Source organism: Channa argus, chromosome 21 (assembly GCF_033026475.1).
Source record: "Channa argus isolate prfri chromosome 21, Channa argus male v1.0, whole genome shotgun sequence".
NCBI lineage: Eukaryota > Metazoa > Chordata > Actinopteri > Anabantiformes > Channidae > Channa > Channa argus.
The window spans coordinates 7,328,686-7,348,459 of record NC_090217.1 but is presented as its reverse complement, the minus strand read 5'-3'; the positions used below and the strand labels follow the sequence as shown (position 1 = coordinate 7,348,459).

The 19,774-nt window shown below is 39.7% G+C and overlaps 2 protein-coding genes across 9 annotated transcripts; both read left to right on the top strand.

The window, feature by feature from the left end:
• The first annotated feature begins 1,313 nt into the window (after positions 1 to 1,313).
• si:dkey-159a18.1 (sortilin) lies at positions 1,314 to 11,015 on the top strand. Its single transcript, XM_067490575.1, has 21 exons — positions 1,314 to 1,650; positions 2,080 to 2,142; positions 2,302 to 2,375; positions 2,498 to 2,594; positions 2,944 to 3,111; positions 3,249 to 3,322; positions 3,489 to 3,535; positions 4,632 to 4,768; positions 5,171 to 5,254; positions 5,831 to 5,891; positions 7,325 to 7,477; positions 7,722 to 7,819; positions 7,926 to 8,025; positions 8,136 to 8,310; positions 8,453 to 8,646; positions 9,238 to 9,427; positions 9,580 to 9,696; positions 9,776 to 9,914; positions 10,029 to 10,135; positions 10,225 to 10,336; positions 10,452 to 11,015. The coding sequence occupies exons 1-21, from the start codon at positions 1,393 to 1,395 to the stop codon at positions 10,464 to 10,466; spliced, it is 2,463 nt and encodes an 820-aa protein (XP_067346676.1). The 5' UTR covers positions 1,314 to 1,392; the 3' UTR covers positions 10,467 to 11,015.
• Positions 11,016 to 12,005: 990 nt separating this feature from the next.
• On the top strand, positions 12,006 to 16,823 carry fam3c (FAM3 metabolism regulating signaling molecule C). Of its 8 annotated transcripts, none has more exons than XM_067490580.1 (10): positions 12,011 to 12,417; positions 12,890 to 12,933; positions 13,031 to 13,135; positions 13,393 to 13,419; positions 13,799 to 13,922; positions 14,484 to 14,542; positions 14,891 to 14,941; positions 15,041 to 15,125; positions 15,241 to 15,367; positions 16,047 to 16,823. In XM_067490580.1, exons 2-10 carry the CDS (start codon positions 12,918 to 12,920, stop codon positions 16,134 to 16,136), a joined length of 684 nt encoding a protein of 227 aa, XP_067346681.1. In that variant the 5' UTR covers positions 12,011 to 12,417; positions 12,890 to 12,917; the 3' UTR covers positions 16,137 to 16,823. The 8 variants fall into 8 exon arrangements, with proteins under 8 accessions (XP_067346684.1, XP_067346683.1, XP_067346681.1 ...); XM_067490578.1 differs by having other exon boundaries at positions 12,014 to 12,417; positions 12,885 to 12,933; XM_067490577.1 differs by lacking the exon at positions 12,011 to 12,417 and adding an exon at positions 12,496 to 12,644 and having other exon boundaries at positions 15,241 to 15,338.
• The last annotated feature ends 2,951 nt before the right edge of the window (positions 16,824 to 19,774 follow it).

The following is a 19,774-nucleotide window of genomic DNA, read 5'->3' as shown; positions in this document are numbered from 1 at the left end:
ATTTCATGACCTTTTGTATGTATCAGTGAGTGTATGAAAAAGTAACACCCACACAATGTTTGCCTAACATACATAAAAAATAAAATTTAAAAGTCAGGTCATATATTCACCCATATGCTATCACCACCCACCTAAAGGCTGTCAGACCTATGATGGTGCCAGACTCAGGAAGAATTGTCTTTTGATGCCTGGCTCTGTTTAGCATTATCTCATTGTTTTTACATCCTTTAACTTCTGGTTAAGTACAGCACAATGTTTTTTGTACTGTAGGACAAAGCATTTAAGCAGCCCGACCCATGGCTGGCACAACGTTTCAAATAATTTGAGGATTTCCTGTTCTCTCAAGTGCCCTCAAACAATCAATGGTGCTTTAATGCTTTCATGTGTAAAAAGCCCTCTACACTGGGCAAATGAATCTGTCCACTGCTCCTACACCTTAATGTGAAAGGCAAAAAAGTTTCAAATCAGAGTTTTTATGGCCCTCTTAGTTAACAGTGGCAGTGCTAAGACTTGCTAAGCATGTGGACACACTGACAAACACACTGATAATCAGAGGTGAGTCATTGTTGAATTGGTGAATCATTGTTCTGAAATGCCGTCTTCACAAAAAGGCAGTTTTTGAGGTGACTAATTTGATCTTTTCATTACAAACGTTTAAAGCAAACAAAAAACTTAAACTTAAAAAATAATTACAGCAATGTGTTAATAGAGTTCAGTCTGTGTGTGTCCCCTGTTCTATAAAGACAACCCTTCCTCATTTGTACAGTTAAGTTAAAGACGCCAGCTCCGCAACAAGTTCAAACGTTTATCCCATCAGGATAGACTTGTTATAGCTGGTTGCAGGATCATCCCGCGGCAAAACTCATAGATGTTTGCTACTGTTGACTACTGGCATTTCTTGCTGTAGGGATTGGCTTCAAACACCTACGCAGATTGGTACCTGTCGGTTTACCTCGCGTGCGTCAGGGGAGGAGACGCGACGCCCCCTTGCGTTCACATGTGCTCATTACAAATATAACCAGATTTATCTGTCCCTCATTCGCGGCCCTGTCCAGTGGCAGAATTCACAAAAGCATCTCCGTCGCTGCTACTACCCATTTCACTCCGTTATTTTTTATTTTTTTATTTATTTTTTTTTGGGGGGGGATTCCAATATATTTGACAACATCACAGTATAACCTCCAACACGTTAGTAATCAGACTGCTCCTACGTCCCATAAAATGCTTATCAGATGTAAGATCACCTGGATGCGGGCAGAAACACCTCACGCAGCACTTTTCACGTTAATGTGTCGTCCCAGCACTTCCCACCTTCATTTACCTTTTAGATCGCAGCGCATCACCTAGCTGGTTTTATTTTTCTGGTGAGGCCTCTTAGCTTTCACACCGGACATGATGTGGAGAGCGGTGGTTCTTGGCGGAGTGCTGCTTCTACTTGTTGGTGCTCAGGGCAGAGGTCGCCGGAAGAGGACAGTGACTTTCCACCGGACTCAGCAGGATGAGAGCTGGGCCCAAACGCGCGCACGCCCCGGGAGAGACACCAGCGGCCTCTTTCGCACATCCAAGTCTATTCATAATCCTTCCTTCACCTCCTGCCGTGTCCCCCTCACTCCAGCCGAACACAAGATTCTGGATGACAACACACATGAGGTTTGTTTTAATCGTGTGACATTGCTCTGAATCTGGCACCAGACTGGAGAGCAGCCAGGGGCAACGTCAATCCAAGAAGTCATCTAATCTTTTTCATCTAGCTGCTTTGTTGTTGTTTATTACACATGACTAGTTAATTTGCCAAGATAAACATGTCCCAGGACTAGACATTATAGTTCTCTGCATTTTGTATTTCCATATTAAGATATGTGTTAATTATTAGAAGAAACAGGTTTTTAGCATGGTAATGATACTACATGGCATCTATGCGAACTTATGATCTAGTCACACTGTGGTCACAGCCATTTGATAAGAACAGTTTTTTGACTGCAGTAGCAATGAATCAATGTGGTTTGATAAGTTTTGGTTCTTGTATTTGGATGTGATATGTTCCCATTTGTGAGTCTTTCTCCTCTGTCTTTTTCCCAGACAGGGTTTAATGGTGACGATGGCTCCCATGTAGTTCTCACGTGGGTGGGCGATGGTACAGGAGTGAGTATTTCAGTACTCCATACTAGTGGTGCTCACACTGATGTTTAAATTATATCTTTCTAAATTCTGTAGTCATAAGATGTAATGAAACAAATGCAGTTTTATTTACACTATTATGATCATTAAAACATTTAACTGTTAATTTGCTCTCTTTCCTAGGTCATTCTCGTGTTGTCCACGATTGATGCTCTGCTCGATACTTTTCACAGGGGCTCCTCACGACTTTACAGAAGGCGAGTTAGTATTTGACATAACTGGACATTTCATTCTAACATGAGATGCAACTCCACCTCACTATTACACTCTGCAGTCTTTGCAAGTTTTCTTATGCAGTCATTTTTTAATATCTCATCAGCACGGACTATGGAAAGTCCTTCCATGACATCTCCCAGCAGATCAACAACACCTTCATACGGGAAGAGTTTGGAGTTAGCGTTGGACCAGGGAACTCAGTAGGTTCACATTAACTTTGTTTTTTTTTTTTTGAGCAGTTTGAGTTTTGGTTTTATAACACGGTCACGAACGGGGAAGTCTGTGAGACATCGCCCATATCACTATGAAGACGCCTCACATGTTGCTTTGCTATCTACTGAACTTATGCCAAATCCTCACTTTTCAAGCTCCTTCTGATGCTGACATGTTCATAATTTACACCCACAGGAGCTGAAAATGTGCAGGGAAAACAATTTGATTTTGTTGTTTTCATCCTGTTAACTTATCTTACGTAGCCCGTCATCTAATGGGACAACTTTCCATCTCAGATTGGCCTTTAATTGATTCTAAGTAACTTTGGACTGACAGGTGATACTGACAGCAGACATACCGGTGCTGAACAATCCAGGTGGGATCATCTTCACCTCTGTAGATGCCGGTGCGACTTTCAAGTTCATTCAGCTGCCCTTCCACTTGGCTCAGCCAATAACGTACCACTTCTTCAACCCCGACTACCTTGTGGCCCTCAGCATTGACGTGAGTGAATACACAGCTGTATTGTTCCAACTGCTCACACACACATTCATACATGGGTCATGTTACATACTGTATGCCTTAAGGCACGTCAAGCACACAAAATAAAGGTAAACATCCGTCTGTTTTTGGACTTGCAGGGCAGTCTGTGGCTGTCTTTGGACTTTGGTGCCGAGTGGGCAAAACTTCACGATGGAGTGCAGACTTTCTCATGGTGAGAATTAACAGCAAACCCCACACATTCATTATGACACCATATTATAATTTTCCTTGAATAGATGCCAGGTTTTAAGTGAACTGTATGATATATGACAAACAGTATGTGACCGTTTCTTGTCACATTTGTTATGTTTGATGAAATGTCTTCCTCTTTCCACCAGGGGGGCTGGTATTAACTTGTTCTTCAGCTGCAGTCGAGTGGATGCAGGTAGGAAACCCACAATGTAAACCTTAATAAGGCAGCTGTTTACTAGAAATTTGTTCTAGGAGGTTTATTCACGACTTTTACATAGCACGTATAACATTATAGCATACATATAGCATTTGCCTCCAGTCACAGACAAACTGTGATGCAGATGTTTGTAATATTGATATGTTGTCTGAGTGACCTTAATCTGACATGTATGTGAGAGTAAATCCAACATTAAAGTTATGTATTCTAATCTAAAACAACCAAAAGACAAACAAATTTAAGAGAAGTTCAGCATTTCCGAGTAGAGACAGTGTTTTAGCGGCAAGGAAGCATTTAACAAGAGTCTTGCAGTAAACATACACAATAGAAAATGCATTAGGAAACCCACGTGACAAAAACATCAAAGCATTAATGTATTTAATGCAAAAAGTAAAGTTTCTTCCCCCCCTGAAGTCAGTAGCTTTGCTTAGGTTTATGAAAGTGTTCTTATCTTACCACTGTACATCACCATTAAACATTAGGTTCTTGTAATGACTCTTGATGTAGAAAGTGTTCTTTGTTGTACTGAGCACTAGATAAACAGTAGAGCACACAGGACACAATGCAGTCTCATAAAGAACAACCTCATTTAAAGTGTGCGATCTCCTCTGAGAACTAGCTGCTATAAGTGTCTCTTTCTGGTATGAATTACGAGTCATACTGGAAGTGAGACAGATGGGCAATCACCCAAGTAAAGTAAACTACAATAGTGTGGCCTTGATTGAACTCAAGTGGCGTTGGGAGAGGAAGGGCTTTAGTTTAACAAAGCAGAAAGAATCAGCCTTTCACTTTGTAATGCTGAGTCAAACAGGGGACCAAGATTTTTGGCATGGGCACGAAGATTAGATATCAAAGGTAAATGGCTCGTTTTACTCCTGTGGCATTGCAAAGGCCAAAACAATCACATTTGTCCTATATAATTAAAAACAGTTAAATCCCAGTCAGTCATTCAGTTTAAAATTGGCCTGAACTGAATTCAAAGCAAAGGAAAACCACTACAAACCACTACCACTACCACTACACGTCCATATGGTAATAATAATTTTGCCTTCCCTCCTCCTCGTCGCTGTAGTTGAGGCAGATGAGAGGGGAGATTTACTGCTGAAGAGGACACAGGATCTGGGGAAGACATTCGCCACAATCCACGAGGACATCTACAGTTTTGGCTACATAGGAGCCTTTCTCTTCTTCTCTGTGATGGAGGACTCGGTGAGGTGCAAAACCAACCTCTTAAAGGGCAACTTCACCTACTGCATTATTACATTGGAAGTACCTGCTCGTAAATCGTATCGACACTTTCCTCTGACTTTTAAAATAAATCTCTGCTTGTAGCTGAAACCCCCCCCATCTGGAGTGGGCAGGTCAACCAATTTTACAACCAAAATTACACAAAGATATTGTATTATAGAAAAGGCAGTTTAATTAACTCAATGTATATACGTATATTCAAAACTAGAGTCTCAAACTAGAGTCAGTAGAAGATGCCCTTTAACATACATGTGTTATCATAGTAAAAGTAAAAATATTAATTTGTGCACTAACAACAAACGTGTCATTTTGTTCATAAACAGATGTAAATATTTAATAAGCGGTGCTTTACTTTAATCCCAGAGATCCCCTCGTGTTATGTATTTCTCATCAGACCAAGGAGATACCTTCAGTCAAGCGCTGCTGCCTTCTGCCTCCACCGAGCAGGTGAGAAAGCTGTATTTAAATACTGTCATAAAAGACGTATTCTCTGGTTTAATATGTTCCCACTTCATTCTGCCTACATACTTTACACGCTTTTGTTTTGTTGCCTGATAAAAACCTTGGCTTCTTTTGTTCCAAACATCAAGTATTTCATTCTTTAAAAAGTGAAATTTAAAACTTGGCTTCAGCACAGGAAGTACACAGATGTTTATATAATTATTTCCATTTGTCATATGTTGCGCTCACACAGTGAGTCAGACTTTGGGGATGGGAACGCAAAATGTTCACTTACACAGACACACACAGACATGTGCTTTGGGCTTTAAGCATGTGTGTCCAGCTCAAATTGAAAACATCAGTGGCCCCATTTCCTTTTTCAACAGCGAGTGACCACATGTGCTATGGCGAAACACGCACTTACACAATTACCGTAAATCCTTTTGACAGCACAAACACACCTTTGCTCCCACAATGAGTCGTTGAGGGTTATGGCAAATATTAAATTATCATTGTCATCACAATTTATTTTTTTACGTTTAAATACAGATTTTCTCACCAGCGTGTGTCTGTTTTTTGCAGTTCTACTCCATCCTAGATGGAGATGAGGACATGCTCTTCTTACACGTCGACAACCCTGGAGGTAACAGACGAACACACGCACCAGTGAATCTGCAAGCACACACTTACCTTTAAAATTAAAAATTAAAAAACTCACATAGAAACATGAATATATTTGCAAATATGACCATGTTATGAACCCAACATGTGATTATTTATTGCTCGCTCAGCCGTTTCTCTTGTAAGGGAAGGCTCAACGGTAAAGACCGGCTAGACAAGTTCTTGGTGTTGCTGACAAAGCATTCCAACATACTGAGTGTGTGTATTTCCAGTCACCCAGTCTTTCTACTGTTCTTTCTCTGTCTTTGCTTTCTCTTCACTTATTCACATCAATTTCTGCTCTGTCTCTCTCTCATTATTAATCTTTTCTTGGAAAGTCCTCGAGTTATTGCTGTATAGGCTATGTGACGGTACTTTTATACTGCTGAGATAAATAGGGGTGATATGCGGGGAAGGGGCCTTATCTTTTGTTGGCTGGCTGAAGGATGATTTATGTTGCCAAAAGCTGACTAACATGTCTTGTGGTCAGGGTGTAATACAGTACCTTGCTGCTTTAGCTGACACGTGTGTGAGGTAGAATTTGACTGGTTCTTGTGCTTATGCTAATGTCAGCGGGACATCAACTGTCATCAGGTGCCACACGTAGATTTCTAACAACAGCAAATCACCAGTACATTCAGTTTGAAACATGCAAATACTGTTTATAAAGACAACAATGTTCAGAAATTTTTCACTTTTTCACTTCCCTTCTTGCCATTTCAAAACTTCGGACAGTGGCTTGTGTTGGTCTGCTTTTTACATTGTGCCACTGACAGATGATTCACTGACAGAAAGGCCACCTTCTTAAATAAAAGTAAAAGCATAAACAACCCCATTATCTGTCAACCAGGAAGTAAGTGGAAAGGCTTTGATTTTGAAAGATACTACATAAAAACCACCGGAATACCACAGACAATTTCAACTGTGGTTTTGTTAGAAAAACCCACAGTTTATGGCCTTCCATAAAGGCACCTTAGAATTTAATATTTCATGAGATTGTTGGACAGCACAGACACAATAAAAATGATATAAAATTTGTGAGGTCAAGATGCGCTGTTTAGTCCACGTAAAGCTCCAAAAACACCAGATCCTACATTTTCACATCCTGCAACTTCATCAAATATTCCCAGCCTGGACAACACCTGCATCCTTCAGCCTGCACACATCCGTTTTTTTAATGCTGTTATCATGATAAAAAATATACAATGTGTTCTCTGAAAACATCCCATAATCATTTTGTGCATAATCTGATTCATCTGATTATACAGACTGGAGACAATTGACTAGTGGCTAATAAAACCTGACTACACATCCTAACAAAACAGAATCCACTGGCCACGTTTAACCCCTGTCCTTAGAAACCTGTATGTGTTTTACTGTTCTGAGAGACTAAAATTCTTTCCCTATCCACTCCAGACACCTACTTTGGGACCATGTACACCTCAGACGACCGCGGGATCTTGTTCTTCAAATCCCTGGAGCGGCACCTGTTTGATGGGCACAGGAGGAGCGATTTCACTAACATCACTTCACTAAGAGGGGTTTACCTCACTAACAAGCTGGATGAGGGTACAAAACACACATACAGTACAGTTGCAACACATTAGTTAAATCTTCGGACAATATTTTAAGATGCATTTGTATATAAATGCAGGTAATCCCATAGGGTTCACTTTCCTTTTCTTGCCTGTTGTAATAGTTTAAATGACTTTCCTTACATCAAACTGCTCTTTGTGATGCAGCTACCCATTCACGTTTTCATTATTTGACATATAACACAGAAGTATGACTTTAACACTTTTTTTTGTTGCAGATGGACGTATAAGATCAGTCATTTCCTTTAACAGAGGAGGCATGTGGCAACAGCTTAACAAACCAGAGAATGTGGACTGTGAGGATAAAACGAGGAAAGTATGTTACATGCAGAGAAATAATCCCTGTTTGGACAGAGACTGTGTGCATCGGCACCGCATTATTTAAATGATATGACTAATATATGTATTGGTATTTTTATCAGTGCAACCTTCATATTCATGGAGAACACAGTCGGAACAACAGGATAGTTCCCATGGTGGCTCTGTCTGAACCAACTGCTGTCGGTCTGGTTATTGCCCACGGTAATTTACCTGCAATTCCAACTTCATCACACAAAACAAAGTAGGTAAAAAACGTGACTTACAGTAATCCTCTGCTGTGTAAAACTGTGTCTTCTCTGTGTCTTCTCCAGGCACAGTGGGTGATTCTCTGTCGTCATCGCAGCACCCAGACGTGTTCGTTTCCTCAGACGGTGGTTATAACTGGAGGGGGACACTGAGAGGACCTCACCACTACAGCATATTGGACTCTGGGGGTCTCCTAGTTGCTGTGGAGACTCAGCGTGAAGGACAAGTCAAGACTATCAAGTACTGAACACATATTTTTACCTTATGCTTAATTAAACAACACTGTAATTTGCCAATGAGAGTTATAGTGAGTGATTTTTGAAACCTAATAGCTCTGAAATTGTACCACAGGGTTGATTTTACGGCCATTTCTCGTTTCCAGGTTCTCGACAGATGAGGGCCAGTGCTGGAGATCGTATAACTTCACCGAGCAGCCGTTCTACTTTGCAGGCCTGGCATCTGAGCCGGGGACCAAGGCCACGAGTGTCAGTGTGTGGGGATTCCGGCCCGAGGAAGATGGCCAGCCCATGTGGGTGGCTGTCACCATTGAGTTCCAGAGCCTTATTAACCGAGAGTGTAAGTTAAAATGATTTTTTAAAAAAAAAGGTTTTACTATCAAATCAGTTACTTTCTCCTTTACAGGCTGTTGCACCACCTGGTGGTAGATGCATGTTTTTCTATTGCCAGGTGGAGCCTCACAAAAGTTTCTAATTAAAATACCTTACCTCCAGTGACCTGGGAGAAACCTTAAGAGCTTATGATACTAAGTGTCACAGTGATAAACTAGGCACAATATGAAAAACACTTTATATTTTGCTATTGGCAAAGCCACAAGCCTCTGCTTGTGTTGCAGCTGTAATCTTCCTTTTTCAAAGGCTCTGAAAACATATTAGTCCAATTAGTTTTTTCATAAAAGCTTCAAGTAGAAAAGTGATGGCTTTTCTGAGGAGCTGAGTTTTGTTTGATCGACAGCCCTATGAGCAGGTTCTGAAGGTGAATGGAAAGTGGATATAGAATCACTTCAGAGAGGCAGCATGACGACTGCACTTTGTCTAATGTTTTGATATGTTAAATTTGTATACAATGGAAAATGTGTATTGCATTGGGGAAGGGTGCTGCCTACTCTCTGAAAAATTGACAGTGAATTATTATCATCCAATTTACCAGGTAATGACCAGGACTATGAAGAGTGGATGGCTCACTCTGCACAAGGCTTGGGGGACAAAAACGGTTGTGTCTTGGGTGTCAAGGAGATTTACAGAAGGTTAAAGAAACAGTCTGTCTGCAGAAATGGAAGAAACTACATGGTGAGCAAGAAGCAAAGCCCCTGCTTGTGTACCAGAGAAGATTATTTATGGTGAGTGACATTGTTTGCAACTTGTTATGGGGCGGACAGAATTAAACTTTAAACCCCCTGAATAAGTTTCATATGAGCTTCAACGGGAACATGTTACGTCTGGAGGAGGATATTCCCTAGTGGTTGACACACTTTCTGTTTTTCTTTTTCAGTGATTATGGTTTCTATCGCCATGTAAACACTTCAGAGTGTGTGAGACAACCCAGCACAGCAAATAAAACCTTGGAGACCTGTTTAAATGGAGAGGAGGACGAGCTTTTGACATCAGGGTAATGATTTTCGCTTCTTTTGAAAGTGAAGAAGACACACATCCAGATCATGCTCACTCACTTCATACTCTGTTTGCAGGTATCGAAAGGTCCCGAGTAATAAGTGTGGTGGCGGGTTCACTCCGACACACACAGCGCAGACAGTCATCAGACCCTGTGGTATTCAGCCCAGCCCCGGGCCACACTCATCGACTCAAGTTACACACTTTGACACACCTGTCAGTAGATGTTAAGCTCTTCATAGTGCATGCGTCATTTATATCAGATGAAGTTTCAAGAAATATGATGTTGTTGTTGTTGTTGTTGATGTTGCTGTTGCATGTGTTGTCCAGGGAGAGAGACTTGTGTTGATCCTGGTATGTGTAGGAGCAGGAGTCATCATCTTGATAGTTACTGCCTCTGCTGTCCTCGCTGTCAGGAGAGTGGTTTATCGAAACAGGTGAGCGACACATACATCTGAGCTGTGTGTACACTTTTCTTCACCCAGTGTGGGACCTGACCACTGTGGTTTCTTCACCCCCTCTGCAGGACACCTGTATATCGTTTCTCCACCCTCCAAATTCAGGAAGACAACCACTGTGTTACACCTGAAATTGAAAGTGGAACTAGCAGCAATAGCACAGCCTGCCACTCAGATGATGTAAGAGTCTAACATTTTATCACTCTTTACTTTTTTTTTTTTTTTACCTTTTTTTATTAGACTGAAAAATTTACCCAAGTACAAGTATTAATACTTTTTTATTTCTATTTGCCAGGATCTTCTTGAATGACACGTGACACACTGTAATGGAAATAACAAATGAAGCTGTACTGAAAAGGACTGTGTTGGAATAATCCTTCATGTTAGAATGGGAGTGCCTTCTGTGCCAAGTTCTGTCATTTGGAATGACAGGAATGAAAATGTTAAATGTCTTAACTTATTGAGATTATTTCATTTCATTGCTTTTCTCTGCTTAAAGCTGCAAGTAGCATGGGAATCAAAATCCGTTCTGTTCACTCTGCCCAAAGCAGCTCTCACTCCCTGCCCCGCTGTGGTCCACCACTCTCTGCCTAGTCCTTTATGTAATAACCCTATAAAAAGTATAATAAATAAAAATACAATAACATTTCTCTGATTAGTTAGAAATGTGAACCTCATAAAAAAACGGTTAGGTGGGACTATCTCTGCACTGCTGGCAGGCCCTGGGTCACAGGAGCCAATGAAATATGAATTGGAGTAAATTTCTAATCATACATATTTACAAAATATTATATAGAGCAGCTTCAAGTTTTGATGTATAGATTTGTACATTATTTTTGTTTAGTCAGTCAAGCAAAAATCTAGAAGAAAACATCAAAGCGAAGTTCTATCAGAAAAGTGTTTACATTTCATGAGATGCAGGTGCAAGAAAGAGCAGAAAGGAAGTTTTCTTTTTATAGATTTAAGTGCATAGTAAGGTGCAAAAGGGTTTTGTTTTCAGCAGTTTTTGAATATTGGGAATGAGATTGCTGAGCGTTCTGTTCAATGTGAAACAAAATCCAATCCTAAAAGGACATTTGTAAAGTAGAACAACAAGAACTCATTTGATATTACATATGTTTTCATACGGTTGGATTAGGATTCCACCGTTCAAAATATGCAAACATTGGTTTAGATCCTGTGGTTCTAATGCACAATAAACTTCTGCTTTAAAGCTTCTGTCCATCTGATGGCGCTGCTGGCGCAGTAACATGTCCCATCTGTTTCAAGTGTCACAGAAGAAGAAAGAGAAAAAACTTTGGCGTGACGAAGATACTATAATTACAGGATGTCTCACTCCTTTGAAAAAACTTACTACACAGCTAAGAGGAACAACGAGGAAAATACAAACAAATAAATAAATATTTATATATAAATATTCAGGCCTGGGAACTGAGCCTCTGTGTGGTAGCAGGAAGCTCTTTGCAAGTAAAGGTAGTTGAATTGCCAGTAGCATTGCACCACAAACATATTCTATTAAATTATTGGATAAAGGTCATAAAGGCACCAAAATTGTTCTGGAGGCCTGTTGGGGGAGGGAAAAGGGCCAGTGCATAGCTTTGGTTGTATAGCTGGTTCAAGAAAGTCAACTCAAGGTGTTGGGAAAAGAGTTTTGCGCAATAGTGGTTTAGCCTGTAGTTCTTGTATGCCCACATGAAACACCAGTAGAGTTACATCTGTAACAGAACGGAAAGAAAAAAATTACCAGAAGTGATAAATGATTTTAATCTCTACATAGAAATTAGATATGGGTCTATTTAGATCTGTGCAGACAGGTCCAAAGATCAAGTGATAAAAATGACTGGTCCTGTGGTTACAGTTCAAACCCATAGAATAGATTTAATTAGATGGACCAACTCCTTAAGAGTTACGCAGTGCTGGGATCAACAGAAAAAGAGCAGATTATATTCCGTTCAGAATAAAACGATTAGGACACGTTAAGTGAATTAGACGCCTATACACTGAGTTTAGAAAACAAGGAGCACCAGGAGGTTTAGAGCGTGCAACAGGACTGAGATGGCAAGCAAAGAGTGACTTTCATTTTTTTTAAGAAGAACTGGATTAGGAAGGAAGGAAGGAGACGGTCTGACCGCCTCTGTAGTCTAACATCTCACCGGCTTTCCTATCTTTACTGGCTCAGCTATCATTACACGAATCATTTCTGGTTTTGCTAGAACGTCGTACACCGCGTCAGACGGGACTTTAGCGTGTCACTTAAACAGGTAAGCAAGGTGTGACTCCAGAGTCAGGGAATGACTATTAACGTTGTTATAATTGGGAAATTGCTGCAGTTATTTTGGTGGTAGTTAGCAATCAGAGATAACGTACACAGCATGCGTCCTTGCGTAGCGTTAGTTTGAACGTTACGTTAAATGCTACAGTTGAGCCAGTTAGCTTTTCAAAATGTTGTTAGCGTGTACGATATGCAAAGCAGTTTACTAAGATTAAAGTAAGTAAACGCTAAATGTCTGCTGTTAAGTTAACTACCCTTTAAAATACCTAACTTTGTCTGACGTTATTAATGAAGTCAGCCAAGTGCCTCAACTGTCAACAACTAAAGTTGACACCCTGCACACAGAAGTTAGCCAGTTAGCTTAGCCACTATGGACCCTCTGTGTTTTATCAGCAGTGGACAGAGGACACACAGATGCAGACAGACAACTGACAGATTCATTCCCTGTCTTACCAGTGCAGGTTGTTAGCTGTGGACACCGTGGCAGAGATGTTCAGGGCTGGCGGTGAGTATTAGGCTGAACACAATCATATGCGAGCTTATGAAACATTTGATGTTTTAACTGTACTGAAATACTGTCATGCCATCCATCTTTTTTTAAGGTATATTGAAGTTAGCAGCGATCGTCTTTACGTCCCTCCTTGCGGTCTTTCTAGCTTTTCAACTCCTAGAGATCAACTTGGATTTTAAACTGACAAATGTGTTTTGTAAGTTACACGGAACTCTCACAGAGAAACGGTAGCACTCTGAGTTGCAGAAGACGCATCACAACTGATCTGTAAAATGTTTTGTAGCGCTAGTTTTTCACTATTGTGGTGTGTTCACATCGAATAAACTAAACATGAGGGCCTGATAACCAACGCTGCTCACTGTTTGCTTTAGCAGAATTGTAAAATGTGCTTTGATCAGGCAAAGGGGCTTTTTGAGGCTACCTTCCTTAACGTTGATATTTTTTGCTTTCCAGTAAAATCTAAGCCAGAGAATTCAGGCCGTAAGTATTAAATTATTTTTGATTTTATCCTTTTACTTACTTTTCTCGGGGACTGATTTATATTCTATGTATGTTTATACCTTTACCTCTACCTACCTTTTTATAATCTCTCTGTACCAGTCAACATAACAAAGGTAATAATGAGCCTGTGTCACACTTTAGATGGGTGTGGTTAGGTCCTGCTGTAGATGTCTATTCAACAGAAAAACCACTAAATAGTTTCTTAATAGACTTGATATTTGCATTAGTAGAGTTGATTTCGTTCTGTCTCCACCAGTTTGTGACTAGGATTATGGGATCGATTACACGTTGTCTGATATTGTGATACCTCTTAATTTAAGTGTAAGCTTTTTTTTTTTTTTTGGCTTTTAATTTGCAGCAACAAAGCCGATGAGGTACAAGTGTGGGTTGTCAAGGCCATGTCCACTTGGACACTTTTCCTTCAAGGTTGCGAGTGGAGCAGCGAGCGTGGTGGGGCCTAGAATCTGCTTAGAGGACAAATTGTAAGTAATGATGGGTCTTGAAACTACACTAAACAGATGCCTGTTATGTAAATAAATTGTGGTATTTACAGAGGCACTGGAATCATTGGAAGTTATGAAACCTTCTGTCAGAACAAGGTTTCAGATTGTGCCTAGTTTATTACTGTATGATCAACACTGTTGAAATCATCACCTAATCTGGAAAAATTGTTTGATAAAAGTGCCAACATGAAATGCACTTCTGCACTATTGTTTTACACGTGGATATTTTATATTACAACAACTGGATTTGTATTACAGTATGTTATTAATTATGATCAGCTTTACACCAGTCTCAATTTATGAGTGTCCATATAAGTAGATTTAGTTGTGTATTTGTAAATAATTAAACAAAAGGTTTTGCACAACTGTATTAAGTTGTGCTATTATCTATTTGAAATTTTTTTTATACAAATTATGTATATAAACTGTATAATATTGTTCTTTCTACTGGTAAACAGGGGGACTTAAAGTGCAACGACAGAGCAACTTGTGAAAGTATCCTTCAGTCTAGCCTGATTGTCCTCCTGTTTCTATTTCTAGATTAATGAGTGGTGTGAAGAACAACGTCGGGAGAGGAATCAACATTGCCCTAGTCAATGGTAACATTATCAGCTGTAGTTCCACACCTTGAAGTCAAATAGGTTTAGTGGCAGTGGCTGGTATAAATTTATTACGGCTACACTACAGCAGAAGCAATACGATGAAGAGGGCCATTCAAATAGAGATTCTTGAGCTTTAACCTTTCTGTACTACAGTATTTCCTGTCAATCAGGTTGGATCATACCAAAAACAAATATTTGAGTACATTGTCTTTATTGAAGGTATGTCAGTCCTTCATGTAGTACATAGTAACAATCCAGACAGCAAGATTCTGTAAACTCTAAATTACTTTTTTTTTTAATGCTCAGATTTACAGTGGAATAAACTTTAATCTTTTTCTCTAACAGGAAGAACAGGGGAACCTATCAAGACAGAGTTTTTTGATATGTGGGCAGGAGGTGAGAATACTCTGGAACATATTGTTTTGCGTATTTAAAGACCTTCGCGCACACACACGTGCGTAAATAATAGTGTTAACCATGTGTAACCTTGTTTAGATGTGGCTCCCTTAATTAAATTCCTGAAGGAAATTGAAGATGGGACAGTTGTGATGATGGCCTCATTTGATGATACTTCAACAAAGTAAGGACTTTCTCTTCGCAGTATCCCCAATAATTTAGGTTCAGATGAATGATTTACTTTAGCTCTGTCTAATATTGATTGGGTAATTGAAGTAATATTGGTCTTTGTTCTGTAGACTCAATGATGAAGCCAGGAAGCTAATCACTGACCTGGGCAGCTCACTTATCACAAATGTGGGCTTCAGGGATAACTGGATCTTTGTAGGAGGAAAAGGTATCAAGACCAAGAGTCCATTTGAGCATGTAAGCCAACATAATCTTGTTTTTATGTCTACTTCTTTCACCAAAGTATTGCACAGTTTCTGTTTAATTATTACACATAAGAACATCAACGTCAGTCTAAATGTAACATCAGATTTGCATCAGATGTAACTATTTATAATACTAGCAAATACTCCTCAAATAAGGCAGAGAGTGAGATGATGGTGTTAAACACAACATTGATGTTTCCTGACTTCAAATCTAACCTGGTTGGTGTCATCTATTGTGGTGAACACTTGCAGTCTGTGGAGAATAATGCCAGTTGAGTTTAGCACCAGATTATGGAATTATACAGATTTGAAAGCAGAAATGCCTCCTTTTTGTAGATTATCAGTTGTCTTAAAATAGACATCCCATGTCTGCAGTCTGCATGGGATTATCCATGATGCCCAGGACATTAAGGGGAATAAAACCAGATTAAAATATTGTGATACTTGCCTCTTACTCCATGTAAAGTCGTATTTCCTTGCTGCACATGAGTACAAAATTGCCCATGCTGTTTGGTTCAAATATTTCATCTGTCCATTACACAAGAATGTCAAACTCTGCCTTTTGTGTGTCCACCATACACTAAAATAGGATTCAAAAACAATCCAGACTATCCCGTTTTACAATAAACATAATGTGTGTCTGTGTTGTGTCCTTGTGTTTCCCTCTTCAGCATATCAAGAACAGTGCAGACACCAACAAATTTGATGGATGGCCTGAGGTGTTGGAGATGGAAGGCTGCATACCCCAGAGGCAGGACTAATCTGATCTCTTGCTGCAATTGTCGACCATGCCTTTCTTGTCTGACAGACATACCTAACCACTGGACGATTTTTAGTGGTTACATCTTTGGGCTGAAAATGTTTTTTATTGTATTCAGATTTGATCTAACTAGTGTCTTTTCAGATAACATTGGCACAAAAGATAAGTTGCTTCAAAACAGGAAAATGTAGCTCTGACCATGTTATGTTGCTCCTTCAGTTCTGATCTCATTACATAGATGCCTGGTGCTGGTAATTGGTAGTAGGTATAGTGCGCTCATTAGAAGGCACTGACATACTATTGACACTTTTTTATCTTTAAGTTCCACAGACTTAGCTGTGATAGTGTAGTATTACTGCACTGCTGTTGTTTGAAATGGATGCCATAAGCCAAATGTTCTTTTTGGGAGGGTGGGGGGCATTTGTCTGCAAGATGCCCTAATTTAATTAAGGCAGTCCTTTTTGTTTCTCTGAGTATTCATTTGAAGAAACATTTTTACAGGGTTTGAGGATGAATATAACCAAATAAACCAAATTCACTGTGAAATTTGTAAATATTTGTGTAGAGAAGGATCCATATTTTAAATATCCCAATTTAAAGAACATTGTAATAATATAATTTCTTTAAATAAATGAGAGCGTTAAGAATCTATATGTGTTTGTGTGCGGATTAAAGGTGTTTTGCTACATCTACAAGTCATACAGTAGTTATTTGCATTCACTTTGACTCTGTAGGACCAATTTGTGTTCATAAACTGTAGCCTGGAGATGACCAGAAAAGTTTGTTGTAATGAGAGAGTGTTTATTGTCAAGGTGGCTGTAAAGGCGCTCAGACTAAACAAATCCAGCCCACACCCTTAAAATGTCTACTTTATCCTTTGATGTTTATTAGTCATAAGGCATTAATGCTCAGAGCAGTAGTCTGTAGACTTGAGTTGAGTTGACAAAAAGGAATAACTTAGTTTGTCTAAGATGTTATACAACTTTATCAGATGTGCATTCAAATGATTTCCCCCCCCTACAAATGTGAAAATTTAAATTAACATTCATCTGCTGAGTTCATTTATTGCTGAGTAGATTTGTGTCTAGTTTGTGGTGTAAAAAAGTGAATATAATGCATTATTTGCAGACATCTGCATATTTTAAAGGGTTTCCTTAATGAAACAGCTAGGAAGTAACACTGTTGCTCTAGAAAGTAACACTGTCTTAGAACTTTACATTATTTAAATCTAAGTTTGCCCATTTTATGATAACACTTTTACAGTAAGTCATCTTTTCTGTTTTATCCTAAAAACATTAGTGTATAATCATTTTCATTAGACATTTCTGTGTGCTTACATGTTCCAGTTAGGAAAATGACTGCATTTATATTCATTTATACACTGATAGACTGATACTATACATTGAACAGTCATTGGATTTACCATCCAAGTCTTTGTCTGCCAGATTTCCTTCAATGCTTTATTGAAAATTTCACTGGTGTAGGTCTTGTAATTTAAATTCACTGCTGGATGTTGACATTCTGTGCAAGACTGTGACACTTTGTGGCAATATCTGCTGTTGATGGAGTCGGTAGGCAGAGGGCACCATTGCCTCATTTAATTTAGCCTGTGTGTATCCTGTGCTTTACAATATCTAGAGTATGATGGTTGTGTTTTTGTGCTTTAGTTATACAATTGATTATATATCAAGAGCCTTTCTCCTTCCCAGTAAAGCCTTTTTAACATGATCACATGCGTCTGCCCTGTAGTAGATTTAAAAGCTCTATTGAATACATCATGCACATTTTGAGTGTACATGTGTCTCTTTGTGTCCTTAATGCTGGTCGCCCGTATGTATACAGTTTTTACGTTTGACTTTTAGTTGTTATACTTTAATACAGTGTAATAGGATGGACTTGACCTACACATCAACCCTCACACAATCTTATGGGAAAATGTTTTTCTCCTCCCACTCGAAGTATTTTGGCGATATGTTTTTGCACCTCAGGGTCAGACACAGTACAGTGTCCAAAATAGAAACTCTCAAATAAATAATATCAATAATAAATAAATAATCATTGATAAAGCTTATACTTAGTTATAGTTATGCTGCTATAGGCTTAGACTGCTGGGGGACCCCCCTCCTCCTGTCACTCTCTCCTCTCACACCACAACTGTCACTATTGTATGACATTAACTCATGACATGTGTGTTTTCTTCTGTAGTTGTCTGTCTCCCTCTCTGTCCCTCTCTGCAGGTGTCCCCGGGCTTTGAAGCTGTGTGTTTTCCAGTGTGCAGCTACCCGTCCTACCAACCTGCCCAATGTTTTGTTGTTGCCTGTGTTGCTCTTTTTCTTTTCTCTCTTCATTTTCCACTCACCCCAACCGGTCAAGGTAGATGGCCGCCCACCCTGAGCCTCGTTCTGCAGGAGGTTTCTTCCGTTAAAGGGAGTTTTTCCTCTCCACTGTTGCCTAGGGCTTGCTCAAGGGGGTATTGTTGGGTTCTCTGTATACATCTTTATAATCTTGACTTTATTCTGTAAAGTTCCTTGAGATGACTTTGTTGTGAATTGGCACTATATAAAAAAAGTTGAATTGAATTGAATTAAATGTTTTTTCATTATCACTTGTGTATTTCCTTTAAACACTCCATGTATTCACACACACTCACACTTGTTTGTTGCATATGAAGGAAGTCAAGGTTTGTCCCTCTTCCAGCGGATTGACCTTAAGAGTTCCTCTCAGCACATTACACTTCCTCATTTTGGGTATTAAAAAAAACAACATGGGGCTATCCCTCTGACACTGTAGATCCCCTAGTGTGCTTTTCTAACCTTTGTTTGTCCCTTTTCGCTTTACAGTACTATACTGTGTCTCTGCAACACATTGCAGCCTGTTATGTGGTTCTTGCAGACTGTGCTTCTGTGTGTGCTTCAGAGATGGTTGGCGCTCATGTAGGTTCAACTTCCTCTGAGAAACCATGTTTCTGGGCTGAGAGATGAAGTGTAGGAGTGAATTGTCTCCAACTCATCTTATATAAGAGCTCCTATATGATGCATTATGTATGAACACAGGATATCTCCATTCTCATAAACCTCTAATGATGAGACATTTCATGGGAGCCTGAGGGGCAAAGCTGTGAAAACACAGGAGTGAGGATAACATGCAGCCCCTAAACAACCAGTCAGGGTTTTTTTTTTCCCCCCTTTCTCCCCTTTCCTGAATGTTTCCCAAAATAAATCTGTCCACTAAACAAAGGTGCTCACTTCTCAAAGAATCTCTCAAGAGCTCATCTTTCTCATTCCCAGTTGCCTCAGAGTGACCCCTGACTTTTGCCCTTTGACCTGTTAATGTCACTCATGCTTCTGTTTGCTCCAAAACAAGTTTCAATACAGCTCCTTCCCTCTACTCACCATGAGTCTTGCAATGCAAATGCTTTTGTTACCAGCTTTGCCACCTACAGCTGTAACTAAAACATGCTTGTAGCCTTTTTCCACAGAACGGCTTAATTTATTTCTCACAATGACTGTAAAGCAAACACCATTACACCCACCTCCACCGCTGAATGTGTCTTACCACAGACCAGCATGCATGCACACCAGCACACCCAAACATCCAATTCAAACCCAAAACCCCATCTTCAGCTCCACTACTCCAGTC

Coding starts and splice junctions, on each gene's coding strand:
- si:dkey-159a18.1 (XM_067490575.1), top strand. CDS start 1,393: ATGATGTGGAGAGCGGTGGTTCTTGGCGGAGTGCTGCTTCTACTTGTT. Junction 5,255..5,830: donor CTTCTGCCTCCACCGAGCAG/GTGAGAAAGCTG, acceptor TGTTTTTTGCAG/TTCTACTCCATCCTAGATGG. Junction 10,136..10,224: donor AGAGTGGTTTATCGAAACAG/GTGAGCGACACA, acceptor CCCCCTCTGCAG/GACACCTGTATATCGTTTCT.
- fam3c (XM_067490576.1), top strand. CDS start 12,619: ATGCAAAGCAGTTTACTAAGATTAAA. Junction 12,934..13,030: donor AGAGATGTTCAGGGCTGGCG/GTGAGTATTAGG, acceptor TCTTTTTTTAAG/GTATATTGAAGTTAGCAGCG. Junction 14,543..14,890: donor CAACATTGCCCTAGTCAATG/GTAACATTATCA, acceptor TTTCTCTAACAG/GAAGAACAGGGGAACCTATC.